This window comes from Ascaphus truei, chromosome 21 (genome assembly GCF_040206685.1).
Source record: "Ascaphus truei isolate aAscTru1 chromosome 21, aAscTru1.hap1, whole genome shotgun sequence".
In the NCBI taxonomy this organism is placed as follows: Eukaryota; Metazoa; Chordata; class Amphibia; order Anura; family Ascaphidae; genus Ascaphus; species Ascaphus truei.
In genome coordinates this window covers 1,537,133-1,551,494 of record NC_134503.1, presented here as the reverse complement: position 1 = coordinate 1,551,494, position 14,362 = coordinate 1,537,133, and the positions used below count along the sequence as shown (strand labels likewise).

The following is a 14,362-nucleotide window of genomic DNA, read 5'->3' as shown; positions in this document are numbered from 1 at the left end:
CAAAAAAAAGGTTTGTGGATTTCACAAAACACACAGAAAGGTCCTGTTTGTATCGGAAGTTTATTTGAAGTTTTCTGCTGTCCTGCATGGTGCAAAGAACCATGCAAACCCCACATGTATTAACACAGCAGTATGTTTCAAACACACGAGTAATACAGACTGTGGTATAAGTCACACAGAGTGCGCGCACAGACACCGTACATGTGCTGGGAGCTGAACACACGAGGAAGGTAAGATTCAGGGACAGAGGCAAAACTTCTGCTCCTCAGCAGCTTCCTAGTGAGGCGACCGGAAACAACGCTGCTTATTTAGCATATTTACTGCAAATACTGAGCATGTAATACAAAAAGCCAGAACATGATGCTAGGTAACAGTCTACATAACCCAACCCCTGCAGTGCATCATTTCCATTTCACTCACATGACCTTTTACCCACTACTGTGTGCAACTTGCAACACAATGGGAATGACTGCATTTTAGTCTTCGTACCCCCGAGGGCTGAAATCTGGCAGTAGAGGGGATAATGCGAACACTTCCGTTATATGACCTCTGGCCCCAATCAACGGGTACAAATCCCACCACATCCTGGGAATCCACACCCGCTTACCGCGTCACGTTCAGAACCCGCCACCAAAACGCATCAAGCTGCAGCCGCCCACGGAATAACGTAACCCCCTTCCCATACATCCCTAATAAAAACGTGACTGTCACGCGAATTGTTCCTTTAGGTTGTTACACACACAGTCTCTTGTCCTTTAGTAACAGTCCGAGCTGGTCCTGATCCACAAGCCGCGGGAAATGTTTATCCAGCACATGTCGCCGGATCACTTCTCCTGCAGGTAACATTGACCTGTCGCGGTGGGAGAGAACAGATGGGTGACACAGTGGACATCCCTTTGGGTTGAAGTTCTCACCCCAAAACTAATTACATAACTTGCACTTCCAAGAGCGAGACTTCGTTACATTGAGAACCTTAAAGGCTTAAAAAAAATTAAAATTAAAAAATCAGACTAAGCAACAGTTATCAGGACTGGAGGTATATACACACCAACATATACAGCATTATTCCTCAATTACCCACGCTGCTATGGTATGTCACTGCCCCGCATAATACTCGGTTAAAATCTATGTCTGTGTCATACACAGGGACGCTCCTCCCACGGTGACCATCACCCCCACTCATTATGGAAAGTCCCACAGGGGAAGGGGGGAGGCAGTGTCCCCTGTGGCAGAATGGGCGAGGTCCTCAGACATGTCACACAGACATTGCCATGTGAGGCGTGCATTCAGAACTGGGAATGGCATGTTACACGAGGAGGGGGGAGGTTAACGTGTGTATGTCCCTAATCAGAAGCGCCATCCCTCCGCAGGCGTGAGTGTGAGGAGCAACTCATGGCAGGAACATGTAGCACTGAAGCAGTTAATGGTAACCAAGGGCACAATCATTTGCCTAATCGGAGGATAACGAGTAAGATTAATGTAAGGCAGAGAGTCTTAAAATCAGGAGGATCGGACCTTCAGGAAACCTGGGTTTAGTAATCCCAGCGCAGAGCCGTATCACGGGCTCACACGCACGCGCTGGGTCAGTTTATTAATACGAGCCGCTGGTCCTGCACGGACTGGGCGCTCTCCTCCTGCAAACTGTGCTGTTAAAAAGGTCTCTGGTCCATCCACAATACATTCTCCTTACTGAGAGTAAAATCCAAGCCCTGGGGGGGTGCCGTCGCCCACGGACACTTATCGGATGTGAGCCATCTCCTCCAGGAAGGGGGTCTTCATGCAGCCAGTGCACAGCTGGTCCATCCACAGAGGCGCCTCGTGCTGCAGCGGGGTGCGGCGCGGGAAGAAGGTGTAACTCAGGTCGTAGTTTAGGAGGCAGCTGATGGACGCCATGTAAATGTCAGAGAACCGGCAGAGGCGCCGGGAGAAGTAGGTCGGGTTGTGGCAGGTCCGGAAGATGCTGCCAAACTGAGGGTTGAAGAGGTTCTTGGTCACAGCCCTGAAATGAGACCGGAGAAAGTCACCACACGGAATTAAGAATATACACCTTCCCCTCCCCCCTCTGGCTACACTTCATGCCGGGACATAGCAGCATTATCTGTGCTTTTAATGAACATGAGAACGCTTCCATTTACATTACACCACTGTTAGGTCACTGCGCCCTCCACTGTGGGCGCGCCAAACAAATATCCGGGTCAGATTAATGGATAAAATGATTGTGGAAGTGCAGAAATTGGGCTGTGAGAATTGGATTGTGGGATGGGGTTTCAGACACATTATGGCATGCAAAGTCTGACCTGGTGTGGAAAGGGTTAATCAGTTTTGAATAACTTGCAAAAGAATGCCTGGGAAGGATGGGGAAAGTGAGGGACTGCAATGTGTAAGGGTTACCGTTAGCAACATCAGGGTCACATGCAAACAACAAGATACGAGCTGTTGGTGTAGAAATAGTGGGTTAGGGTAGCAATAATTGTTACTGGGGTCTGGGTACCAATAATTGTTACTGGGGTCTGGGTACCAATAGTTCTGCGGTCATCACATTTTCTAAGATTGTAGCAATCCCTGTCCCACGATGGGGGCAAAGCTGGGTAAGAGTATAATGGCCTTAAGGGGTGAGCATGGGGGGAGAGACTTTATTGTAAAGATGCCCCTATGCCAGACAGGGAGCGGGTCACACTATTCAAGTGCAGAATACGATGGAGCCCGGGAACATGCTATGGTAACCGCCCGTGGGAACAGGGGGGTGCATTACCGGAGCTCATGCCGCTCCTTCATCCAGTCCTGAAGGACCTGCTGAGATTCGGGATCCCGATGACTCTGCAAAGGAACACACAGACATTCACATTTGGGGAAATATACCCGTGAGATTAGCAGGGTTCACACTGCACGGTTTCCCCGACACCGACATGTACAGAATAAAGGGACAAAGAACAATCACTCTCTCTAAAACCCCATTATACACTTCTCAAACAATGCCCTGAAGAGCCGCTCAGGTCCTGAAGATGTGAACTTAAGCAATGATGTGTTAGTAAGACGTGGCCTTATGGAGATATGCGGATCTGTTACGTGTGCGCACGTCCTGGGCATGTTTTATAACGGGGCGTGTAATCCCTGCTTGTCCGTGTGGTCCCCAGGATCCCCACCTGCATGCGCTCCAGGAGGCCGGTCAGAGCCTGCAGCCAGGTCAGGGATTGGGAGTACTGCTCCGTGTTGACAATCTTGGTTTCGGTCTCCAGTTCAGGGACGATGGCTCCTGTTCTCCAGCCATGGCGCAGCATTAGGTCCTGTGCAAAGGAAGAGGAGGGGTCAGCTGCTGGGTCAGCCAGGGTCACCGTTCCGGCAGAGGCGCCTGGAGCAGGTCTGGGAACCGAATCATGGCACTTACCGCCAGGTCACTGTACAGGTGATCACCAAAATACAGCACCTTCGAGCCTCGCCAGCCGGTCAGGCGAAGGAATTCAAGCAGGTTACCCTGAGAGGTCAAAGAAAAGGAGCAGCTGAAGCCTCAACATAAACCCATAGCGGGTCAGAACCGATCAGAACCCAATACCAAAATCTTTCTGGGGTGCCCCAAAATCCACAGGGGTCCTGTCTGGGGTGCACTGCTTACCCTGCAGGCGCTGTGAATAAGGATTAACCCCTTTTCTGCCAGAGTGACTTGCAGCGCATTGCAACGCAAGATTGCGTAGGCCACTCAGTCAGTAAAAGGGGTGTGTGGGAGGGGTGGTGGGCGTGCAGTGCGTGGGGGGGAAGAGCGTAAAGGTCCATGCGGGAGCAGGGACATCACGTGAGAGGAACGCAGGCAGACTGCAGTCTGTGTAGGGAGCACGCAGCAGGCAAGAGTGGGAATGCTTAGCTGGCTGGTCATCACACACACGCACACACGCACACAGTGTAAATAACAGGACATGTTAGTGAAGGATGGGACAGCCTCCCTGAGCTGCATGTGTGTATGTATACACAGATAATAGAGAGGAGTGCTGCACACCTCAAAAGAAAAAACGATACAATTACCGGTGCTCCAAAGTAAGAACGACAGCCTGCAGTCAGTCCTGGGGACATGGAAGAAGGAACAGAGGGCACAGCGGATTTTAGCAAAAGAAAACTCATTTATTGAGCCTACACACAACGTTTCGACCGTGAAGGTCTTTTTCAAGTGACAATGGCTAAAAATCCGTCGTGCCCTCTGTTCCTTCTTCCATGTATGTACACACACACACACACACACACACACAATAACATGACATGTTAGTGAAGGATGGGACAGCCTCCCTGAGCTGCGTGTGTGTGTGTGTGTATGTACACACACACACACACACACACACACACACACACACAATAACATGACATGACACGTTAGTGAAGGATGGGACAGCCTCCCTGAGCTGCATGTGTGTGTGTGTGTGTGTGTGTGTATGTACACACACACACACACACACACACACACAATAACATGACATGACACGTTAGTGAAGAATGGGACAGCCTCCCTGAGCTGCATGTGTACAAACACCAGACCGGTTTATCTGCACAAAACTTTGCTGGCCAACCGTTCCCCGGACACAAACCCAGCCAGATACCAACAAGATCCAGGCGCGAAACGATACCGCGTCTCCGTATTACGGACGTAGGAGTTTCCCAACGACTAAATTATTGGTCATATTTTGATCCCCAAATATATTATTCACACAACAAGACTGTCCCAAATCCTGTGCGTCTGAATCTGGGACATATGGATCCCAGCCCCGCCCGCAGCGCATGGATCCCAGCCCCGCCCGCAGCGCCAGGATCCCAGCCCCGCCCGCAGCGCCAGGATCCCAGCCCCGCCCGCAGCGCCTGGATCCCAGCCCCGCCCGCAGCGCCTGGATCCCAGCCCCGCCCGCAGCGCCGGGATCCCAGCCCCGCCCACCCCGAGGGAGGCAGCGCCGGGATCTCAGCCCCGCCCGCAGCGCCGGGATCCCAGCCACGCCGGCCGAGGGAGGCAGCGACCTGTGGAGTCCGTTGCGCGAGTGACCGAAAGACGTGATATCGCCAGACTGACTCAAATGGCAACGTGACGCGAAAAATCTAATTTCGGTGTCTCCTCCAAATCACGCAGCGCAGGTCGCACGCAGCGCAGGTCGCACGCAGCGCAGGTCACACGCAGCGCAGGTCACACGCAGCGCAGGTCACACGCAGCGCAGGTCACACGCAGCGCAGGTCACACGCAGCTTGGCCGGACCGGTTTACTGATCTGAATTTGTTTGTGCGCACTATGTCCGATGCCTGAATGTATAAACAGATTATACCCCCGCTCAGGAGACGCTGCTCGGAACCCGCGCTGTAAAACCCCCGCCCTCCGGGGACAAGCGCCGGCGCCAGTACCTGCTTGTACACATGGCCCTTCTCAAGCTGTGTGATTTTATCCCACTGCATGTCTCCGTTAGCATCCAACTGGCGGAACGGCCTGGGAAGGAGGAGCGAGGGGACAGTTACAAAACACGGAAATAACACTGCCGCAATCAAGTGAAAGCATCAAATACAACATCCTCCTGTGACAATATTACCACCGGGCTCCATCTACAGCAGCTTAATGCCATGGTCCAATTCATACCCTTTAAATATTTATTTTTCCAAAAAGCAAATATACTCACGCACGCACGCACGCACGCACAGAGACACAGAGACACAGAGACACAGAGACACAGAGACACAGAGACACAGAGACACAGAGACACAGAGACACAGAGACACAGAGACACAGAGACAAGCACGCAGAAACAGAGAGACAGACACGCACAGAGACAGAGACACACACTATGAAATCAAAGAAAGCGGTGTGTAGGTCAAAGTGTTAAACATGCAATGTCTTGTACATGGAGAGAAAACACCAATAAACCTATGTAGCATTTAGAGTGTTAACAAGCCTATCCGTGTCACCAACACTGCAGCTCAAAGTGTCAAGACTAGTATGTGCCGCAGCCCCCCCCCATACATTCCCATCACAATGCGAGCCCCCCCCATACATTCCCATCACAATGCGAGCCCCCCATACATTCCCATCACAATGCGAGCCCCCCCATACATTCCCATCACAATGCGAGCCCCCCCCATACATTCCCATCACAATGCGAGCCCCCCCATACATTCCCATCACAATGCGAGCCCCCCCATACATTCCCATCACAATGCGAGCCTGTATGTGCCGCAGCCCCCCCCCCCATACATTCCCATCACAATGCGAGCCCCCCATACATTCCCATCACAATGCGAGCCCCCCCATACATTCCCATCACAATGCGAGCCCCCCATACATTCCCATCACAATGCGAGCCCCCCCATACATTCCCATCACAATGCGAGCCCCCCCCATACATTCCCATCACAATGCGAGCCCCCCCATACATTCCCATCACAATGCGAGCCCCCCCATACATTCCCATCACAATGCGAGCCCCCCCATACATTCCCATCACAATGCGAGCCTGTATGTGCCGCAGCCCCCCCCCCCATACATTCCCATCACAATGCGACCCTGTATGTACAGAACCAGCCTGAGCGCGCAGTGCTGGAAACAACCCAACACGCAGCAGGGACCTGTTGAGCAGTGTTACATGTAACTACCCAGACAGGACCTGACCGCAGGGTTACGGACAGCAGGTTATGCCACAGATAGGAGACAAACATCTGGCTGAGCAGCAGTGTAACCAGACAATGGAAGCGCAGCGGGAGCCCCGAGGGGCGGGAGGTGCACAGATACACACCCGCGGTCACTGTGCAAACACATGGGACACACTGTACGGATACCGCCCAGAGATCAGGGCAAGCTGGCAGCGCCGACACGGCACCTAATGACACCCTGATCGCCAAGCTTTGCAATCGCTGCAGCATCATATCCTAAGGGTCAGTTCTACAGAAGGGGGTCAGTTCTACAGAAGGGGGTCAGTTCTACAGAAGGGGGTCAGTTCTACAGAAGGGGGTCAGTTCTACAGAAGGGGGTCAGTTCTACAGAAGGGGGTCAGTTCTACAGAAGGGGGTCAGTTCTACAGAAGGGGGTCAGTTCTACAGAAGGGGGTCAGTTCTACAGAAGGGGGTCAGTTCTACAGAAGGGGGTCAGTTCTACAGAAGGGGGTCAGTTCTACAGAAGGGGGTCAGTTCTACAGAAGGGGGTCAGTTCTACAGAAGGGGGTCAGTTCTACAGAAGGGGGTCAGTTCTACAGAAGGGGGTCAGTTCTACAGAAGGGGGTCAGTTCTACAGAAGGGGGTCAGTTCTACAGAAGGGGGTCAGTTCTACAGAAGGGGGTCAGTTCTACAGAAGGGGGTCAGTTCTACAGAAGGGGGTCAGTTCTACAGAAGGGGGTCAGTTCTACAGAAGGGGGTCAAGCTCCAGCACGCCTCAGCTCACATAAATGGGCGTGCTGAAGCCTCCGTGGCCCCAGGGAGGGGGGCACGTTACACTACACAGTACTTGTGACTCATACCTTGCTAATTGCACACTTATCAGAGAAAGTACATTACGCCGGGCCCCGGCACTGTGCGGCCGGCCCTATCCCACCCGGTATGGAGGAGACCAACTCACTTGATGCCGTCATTGAAGAAATGGGGTTTATCGGCCTGAACGATCACCACATCGAAGAAGTCCCTCCAGTCCTTCCCCACCATGTACTTCATGCCCTTGTCCCTGCGGGGAGAGAGTAAGGGAGTCTGAGCTACAGCAGACATAGCTTGTAACGACTATATCTAAGCACCACCAGTGTATATAGCACTGTACCCACAAAGTAACACCCGACCTGAACAGGTTACCACCCAGGCGTCTGCTTTTGAGGCATAGGGTTATCCCCTGGGACTCCAATAATTACAAGTCACCAGTCCCCTCCTAAAGTAACCCCCTTATCTTGGTCCAGACCCAACATACTGCTCCCCCAAGCCGTGTGTGAAGCTGTGACTTCTCTCTGGGGGCAGAGGCCATTGAAAGGGAACTCTGATTAACCCCCGAGCGGCTGGCACAGTGAAGGTCCAGGCCTCGGACACTGCTCGGGATGGATAGTTGCACTGATCTCCGCTCAGGTCTTAGGATTTCCAAGTATCCTTCAAACTTACACAAAACTGAAGGGGCTGTTGGTGATGAGGAAGAGCTTCTTCCCTTGGCTGACCAGGCGGTGCAGGACAGCATATGTCTCGTCCCCACGCAGGATGTATTTCTCTTTAAAAAGAAACACAGGTTTGTGACACTGGGCCGCATGCACGAGGGTCCATCAGCGGTCTCCACTTTCACAGCCCCCATAACAATCCCCCCCCGCCCCCCTGCTTCTGTGCATCACAGTATCCCAGTAACAGGTGTGGCTCTCGGGATGAACCAGACTCGTTTCGGATAGATGCATTTTTCCTGCCTGATACCTGGAAGTTTGCAATACCAACACGAGCGATCTCTGTATTCCTATTCATGGTGCTGGCCAGACCACGTTTACACCGGTCAGTGCAGGACAGCTGGTCTTTCAATGTGGGAAACAGAATATGGGCTTAAAGAAACCTGCCCCCCTGTGCTCGGGAAGTTGGGCATTTACACGATTATTATTTGGGCAAAGCTGTGACCAATGGTGAGGACCAGACGGATCCCGTCGATACGTCCGTTATAAATAAAAGGAATAAGTGCTGCGATGTCAGTCGTTTTATTTCACTTTGATGTTTCAAATCGTTACATTTTACTAGCGGTAAAGGCGTTGCATTGATACATGGCGATATCATCCTTCATCCGAGGAGAAGGAGCGGCTCAGTGAGTAACGACATCGACCTGCACCGAGTTCAATTCCCGGTGTCGACTCCTTGTGACCTTGGGCAAGTCACTTTATCTCCCTGTGCCTCAGGCACCAAAACGGATTGTAAGCTCCACGGTCAGGGACTAAAGCGCAACGTAAAACTAGCAGCGCTATACAAGAACATGCAATTATTATTATTATTATTATTATTCATGCAGACGTGCGGATTAACCATAAAAGCTACGTTAATAAGATTTTTCATTTCCAGCCCAGCAATGTTTAATGCACTGCTTCTGTAGGAGGCAGAGTCCCTGAGAAATGGTGGTTTAGTTACCCTGCATTGATAACAGCAATAAGCTCCTCTCAGCGGGCAGGTCATTAAACCCAGGACACGTCTCTCAGCATTCCTGGGAAGAAACATTATCTGTGGGGACCATCCCAGCTGACGACAAGTCTAGCCCCAGGGCCGACCCCTATACAGCACCGACCCCTGTACAGCACCAACCCTGCAGATCTAGCAGTCATGTTCAGGAGCCTCTGAAAGGGGTTATTGTTCAGAGGATTCGAAAACAAATCCTTCTGCACGAGTTTCCCCATCCCCCAAAGCAGCAGCAGCGTCAGGCGTCACAGGCACTGCAGGAGATGCTGGCAGCAGATTAATCTGAAGCGGAGCCAGCACAAAGCATGCACTGCCCGCTCTGCCAGACAAATCTGCCACGTCCACGGGTTTCATAAAGCACTCATTAAAATGTCCAACAAGTCGTCATATTTCCTAGGGAAAACAACACAACTCACCAAGATCTTGCATGATCCATTTGTACATAAAACCCTTTACATGCACGTCCCGGATGGCATCCTGTATGGGGGGGGGGTGAGAAGAGAGAGAAATGGGGGAGAGAAAGAGAGAGGGAGAGGGGTTAAAAAAGCAGTCACTAAACGTTTGAGGAAAACGCTGAAGATTTGATTTGGGGTACCCTCCTGTGCTGTGTGTTCCTTAGGAACCATACAAAAACTAGACTCAGATTACAAGAAACATAACAATTAGCTAAACTAAAAAGCCCATCATAAGCCGTATGTCAAAACGTCAGCAGAACAACAGCGCAGAATTCATGAACAACCCAATTTATCTGCACCCTTTGCACAGAACGCAGCTCACATCGCCCGCACTGCTGTGCTTAGCCTGCAGCGCGGCGTCCTTACACAATAAGCGACATTTCATGGGGTACTTGGGACAGCAAGGTAACAGTGGCCTAGCTGTCACACCCCGGCTTAGATTCACATCTTAAAAATATGCTGTGCAGAAATGCCTCGGTGTAGGGAACGGCTTTAGGCCGGCGGCCAGTGAGCAGCCAGCGTTTCAGTAACACCGCCGCGGCCGCCGCCATGGGAATTGTAATATCTTGGAATGAATGCGTGACAGGAACGCCCCACAGAACAATATGTACAGTGCACAAGTCAATATTACACCCCTCCCCCAAACCCGCACCCGTCACAAGGACACAAATACTCAATCAACACATTGCTTATTATTCCAGTGTGTACCCCCCGTGTCTCTCTCGCCTGTATGCTTATTATTCCAGTGTGTACCCCCCGTGTCTCTCTCGCCTGTATGCTTATTATTCCAGTGTGCTCCCCCCCCCGCCCACTCTCGCCTGTATGCTTATTATTCCAGTGTGCTCCCCCGCCCACTCTCGCCTGTATGCTTATTATTCCAGCGTGTTCCCCCCCCCGCCCACTCTCGCCTGTATGCTTATTATTCCAGTGTGCTCCCCCCCCCGCCCACTCTCGCCTGTATGCTTATTATTCCAGTGTGTTCCCCCCCCCGCCCACTCTCGCCTGTATGCTTATTATTCCAGCGTGTTCCCCCCCCGCCCACTCTCGCCTGTATGCTTATTATTCCACTGTGTTCCCCCCCCCCGCCCACTCTCGCCTGTATGCTTATTATTCCAGCGTGTTCCCCCCCCGCCCACTCTCGCCTGTATGCTTATTATTCCACTGTGTTCCCCCCCCCCGCCCACTCTCGCCTGTATGCTTATTATTCCAGCGTGTTCCCCCCCCGCCCACTCTCGCCTGTATGCTTATTATTCCAGTGTGCTCCCCCCCCCGCCCACTCTCGCCTGTATGCTTATTATTCCACTGTGTTCCCCCCCCCCGCCCACTCTCGCCTGTATGCTTATTATTCCACTGTGTTCCCCCCCCCCGCCCACTCTCGCCTGTATGCTTATTATTCCAGCGTGTTCCCCCCCCGCCCACTCTCGCCTGTATGCTTATTATTCCAGTGTGCTCCCCCCCAGTCTCTCGCCTGTATGCTTATTATTCCAGTGTGCTCCCCCCCAGTCTCTCGCCTGTATGCTTATTATTCCACTGTGTTCCCCCCCCCCGCCCACTCTCGCCTGTATGCTTATTATTCCACTGTGTTCCCCCCCCCCGCCCACTCTCGCCTGTATGCTTATTATTCCAGCGTGTTCCCCCCCCGCCCACTCTCGCCTGTATGCTTATTATTCCAGTGTGCTCCCCCCCAGTCTCTCGCCTGTATGCTTATTATTCCACTGTGTTCCCCCCCCCCGCCCACTCTCGCCTGTATGCTTATTATTCCAGTGTGTTCCCCCCCGCCCACTCTCGCCTGTATGCTTATTATTCCACTGTGTTCCCCCCCCCCGCCCACTCTCGCCTGTATGCTTATTATTCCACTGTGTTCCCCCCCCCCCGCCCACTCTCGCCTGTATGCTTATTATTCCAGCGTGTTCCCCCCCCGCCCACTCTCGCCTGTATGCTTATTATTCCAGTGTGCTCCCCCCCAGTCTCTCGCCTGTATGCTTATTATTCCAGCGTGTTCCCCCCCCGCCCACTCTCGCCTGTATGCTTATTATTCCAGTGTGTTCCCCCCCGCCCACTCTCGCCTGTATGCTTATTATTCCAGCGTGTTCCCCCCCCGCCCACTCTCGCCTGTATGCTTATTATTCCAGCGTGTTCCCCCCCCGCCCACTCTCGCCTGTATGCTTATTATTCCAGCGTGTTCCCCCCCCCGCCCACTCTCGCCTGTATGCTTATTATTCCAGTGTGTTCCCCCCCGCCCACTCTCGCCTGTATGCTTATTATTCCAGCGTGTTCCCCCCCCCGCCCACTCTCGCCTGTATGCTTATTATTCCAGCGTGTTCCCCCCCCCGCCCACTCTCGCCTGTATGCTTATTATTCCAGTGTGTTCCCCCCCGCCCACTCTCGCCTGTATGCTTATTATTCCAGCGTGTTCCCCCCCCGCCCACTCTCGCCTGTATGCTTATTATTCCAGTGTGTTCCCCCCCGCCCACTCTCGCCTGTATGCTTATTATTCCAGCGTGTTCCCCCCCCCGCCCACTCTCGCCTGTATGCTTATTATTCCAGCGTGTTCCCCCCCCCGCCCACTCTCGCCTGTATGCTTATTATTCCAGTGTGTTCCCCCCCGCCCACTCTCGCCTGTATGCTTATTATTCTAGTGTGTTCCCCCCCCCGCCCACTCTCGCCTGTATGCTTATTATTCCAGCGTGTTCCCCCCCCCGCCCACTCTCGCCTGTATGCTTATTATTCCAGTGTGTTCCCCCCCGCCCACTCTCGCCTGTATGCTTATTATTCCAGTGTGCTCCCCCCGTGTCTCTCTCTCGCCTGTTTGCTTATTATTCCAGTGTGCTCCCCCCAGTCTCTCGCCTGTATGCTTATTATTCCAGTGTGTACCCCCCAGTCTCTCTCGCCTGTATGCTTATTATTCCAGTGTGTACCCCCCGTGTCTCTCTCTCGCCTGTATGCTTATTATTCCAGTGTGCTCCCCCCGTGTCTCTCTCTGACCTGTATGCTTATTATTCCAGTGTGCTCCCCCCCAGTCTCTCGCCTGTATGCTTATTATTCCAGTGTGTACCCCCCAGTCTCTCTCGCCTGTATGCTTATTATTCCAGTGTGTACCCCCCGTGTCTCTCTCTCGCCTGTATGCTTATTATTCCAGTGTGCTCCCCCCGTGTCTCTCTCTGACCTGTATGCTTATTATTCCAGTGTGTACCCCCCGTGTCTCTCTCTCGTCTGTTTGCTTATTATTCCAGTGTGCTCCCCCCGTGTCTCTCTCTGACCTGTATGCTTATTATTCCAGTGTGCTCCCCCCGTGTCTCTCTCTCGCCTGTATGCTTATTATTCCAGTGTGTACCCCCCCGTGTCTCTCTCTCGCCTGTTTGCTTATTATTCCAGTGTGCTCCCCCCGTGTCTCTCTCTGACCTGTATGCTTATTATTCCAGTGTGTACCCCCCAGTCTCTCGCCTGTATGCTTATTATTCCAGTGTGTACCCCCCAGTCTCTCTCGCCTGTATGCTTATTATTCCAGTGTGCTCCCCCCAGTCTCTCTCGCCTGTATGCTTATTATTCCAGTGTGCTCCCCCCGTGTCTCTCTCTCGCCTGTATGCTTATTATTCCAGTGTGCTCCCCCCGTGTCTCTCTCTCGCCTGTTTGCTTATTATTCCAGTGTGTACCCCCCGTGTCTCTCTCTCGCCTGTTTGCTTATTATTCCAGTGTGTACCCCCCGTGTCTCTCTCTCGCCTGTTTGCTTACCAGTTGCTCTGGATTACTGAATTTTTAAATGAGTACACAGCAAAAAATAAACCCAAATAATGTGAGATAATCAGTACCCCTGAAATTATTGGGGGCAAACTAAACAGCTGCTTATTTCTGTATCCCTCCACATGTAACTCCTGATGAGGGTGGAGAGGGGGGAGGGAGGGCAAATCACCGTCTCTGAACAAGGTCGCAGAGTTAAATATAAAAATGAGAAATCACTCAGTCATGTAGCTGTGTTTACAGTTTGTTTCAGAAATGTTGAAATATTTTGTCCCGTTGCCCTTTACCCGCACTTTCCCCGGCGACAAAACACGGAATCAGGCACTTCTGGCTCATGCCAGGTGCTTCCTGTTTGCATAATGGAAGTATTCATAAAACAGTTTGTTTCATCTCTTATCTAGCAGGAACATCCTCAAAAAAAGAAATACTACCCGGGGCACAGACAATAACGGGGGCAGCCAATAACGGGGGCAGCCAATAACGGGCGCAGCCAATAACGGGCGCAGCCAATAACGGGGGCAGCCAATAACGGGCGCAGCCAATAACGGGGGCAGCCAATAACGGGGGCAGCCAATAACGGGGGCAGACAATAACGGGCGCAGACAATAACGGGCGCAGCCAATAACGGGGGCAGCCAATAACGGGCACAGCCAATAACGGGCACAGCCAATAACGGGCGCAGACAATAACGGGCGCAGACAATAACTGGCGCAGACAATAACGGGCGCAGCCAATAACGGGCGCAGCCAATAACGGGCGCAGCCAATAACGGGCGCAGACAATAACTGGCACAGCTATTTTAACAATAACGGGGGCAGACAATAACTGGCACAGCTATTTTAACAATAACGGGGGCAGCCAATAACGGGCACAGCCAATAACGGGCGCAGACAATAACGGGCGCAGACAATAACGGGCGCAGACAATAACTGGCACAGCTATTTTAACAATAACGGGGGCAGACAATAACGGGCGCAGACAATATCGGGGGCAGACAATAACTGGCACAGCTATTTTATTCCCAATATTTAAAAATCAACCAAGCTTATCACAAC

General features: G+C 52.3%; 1 protein-coding gene across 2 annotated transcripts in view; it reads right to left on the bottom strand.

The window, feature by feature from the left end:
* Positions 1-41: 41 nt before the first annotated feature.
* The window catches only part of NT5DC2 (5'-nucleotidase domain containing 2), a 29,483-nt gene continuing 15,162 nt past the window's right edge, over positions 42-14,362 (bottom strand). For both annotated transcript variants that reach the window (XM_075578358.1, XM_075578360.1), the window contains exons 7-14: positions 9,531-9,591; positions 8,080-8,182; positions 7,559-7,660; positions 5,365-5,446; positions 3,386-3,472; positions 3,144-3,284; positions 2,753-2,817; positions 42-1,999 (exon numbers count right to left, since the gene is read on the bottom strand). In XM_075578358.1, coding sequence (XP_075434473.1) covers positions 1,738-1,999; positions 2,753-2,817; positions 3,144-3,284; positions 3,386-3,472; positions 5,365-5,446; positions 7,559-7,660; positions 8,080-8,182; positions 9,531-9,591 — 903 coding nt within the window. In that variant the 3' untranslated portion in view covers positions 42-1,737. The remainder of the gene's footprint in view (positions 2,000-2,752; positions 2,818-3,143; positions 3,285-3,385; positions 3,473-5,364; positions 5,447-7,558; positions 7,661-8,079; positions 8,183-9,530; positions 9,592-14,362) is intronic.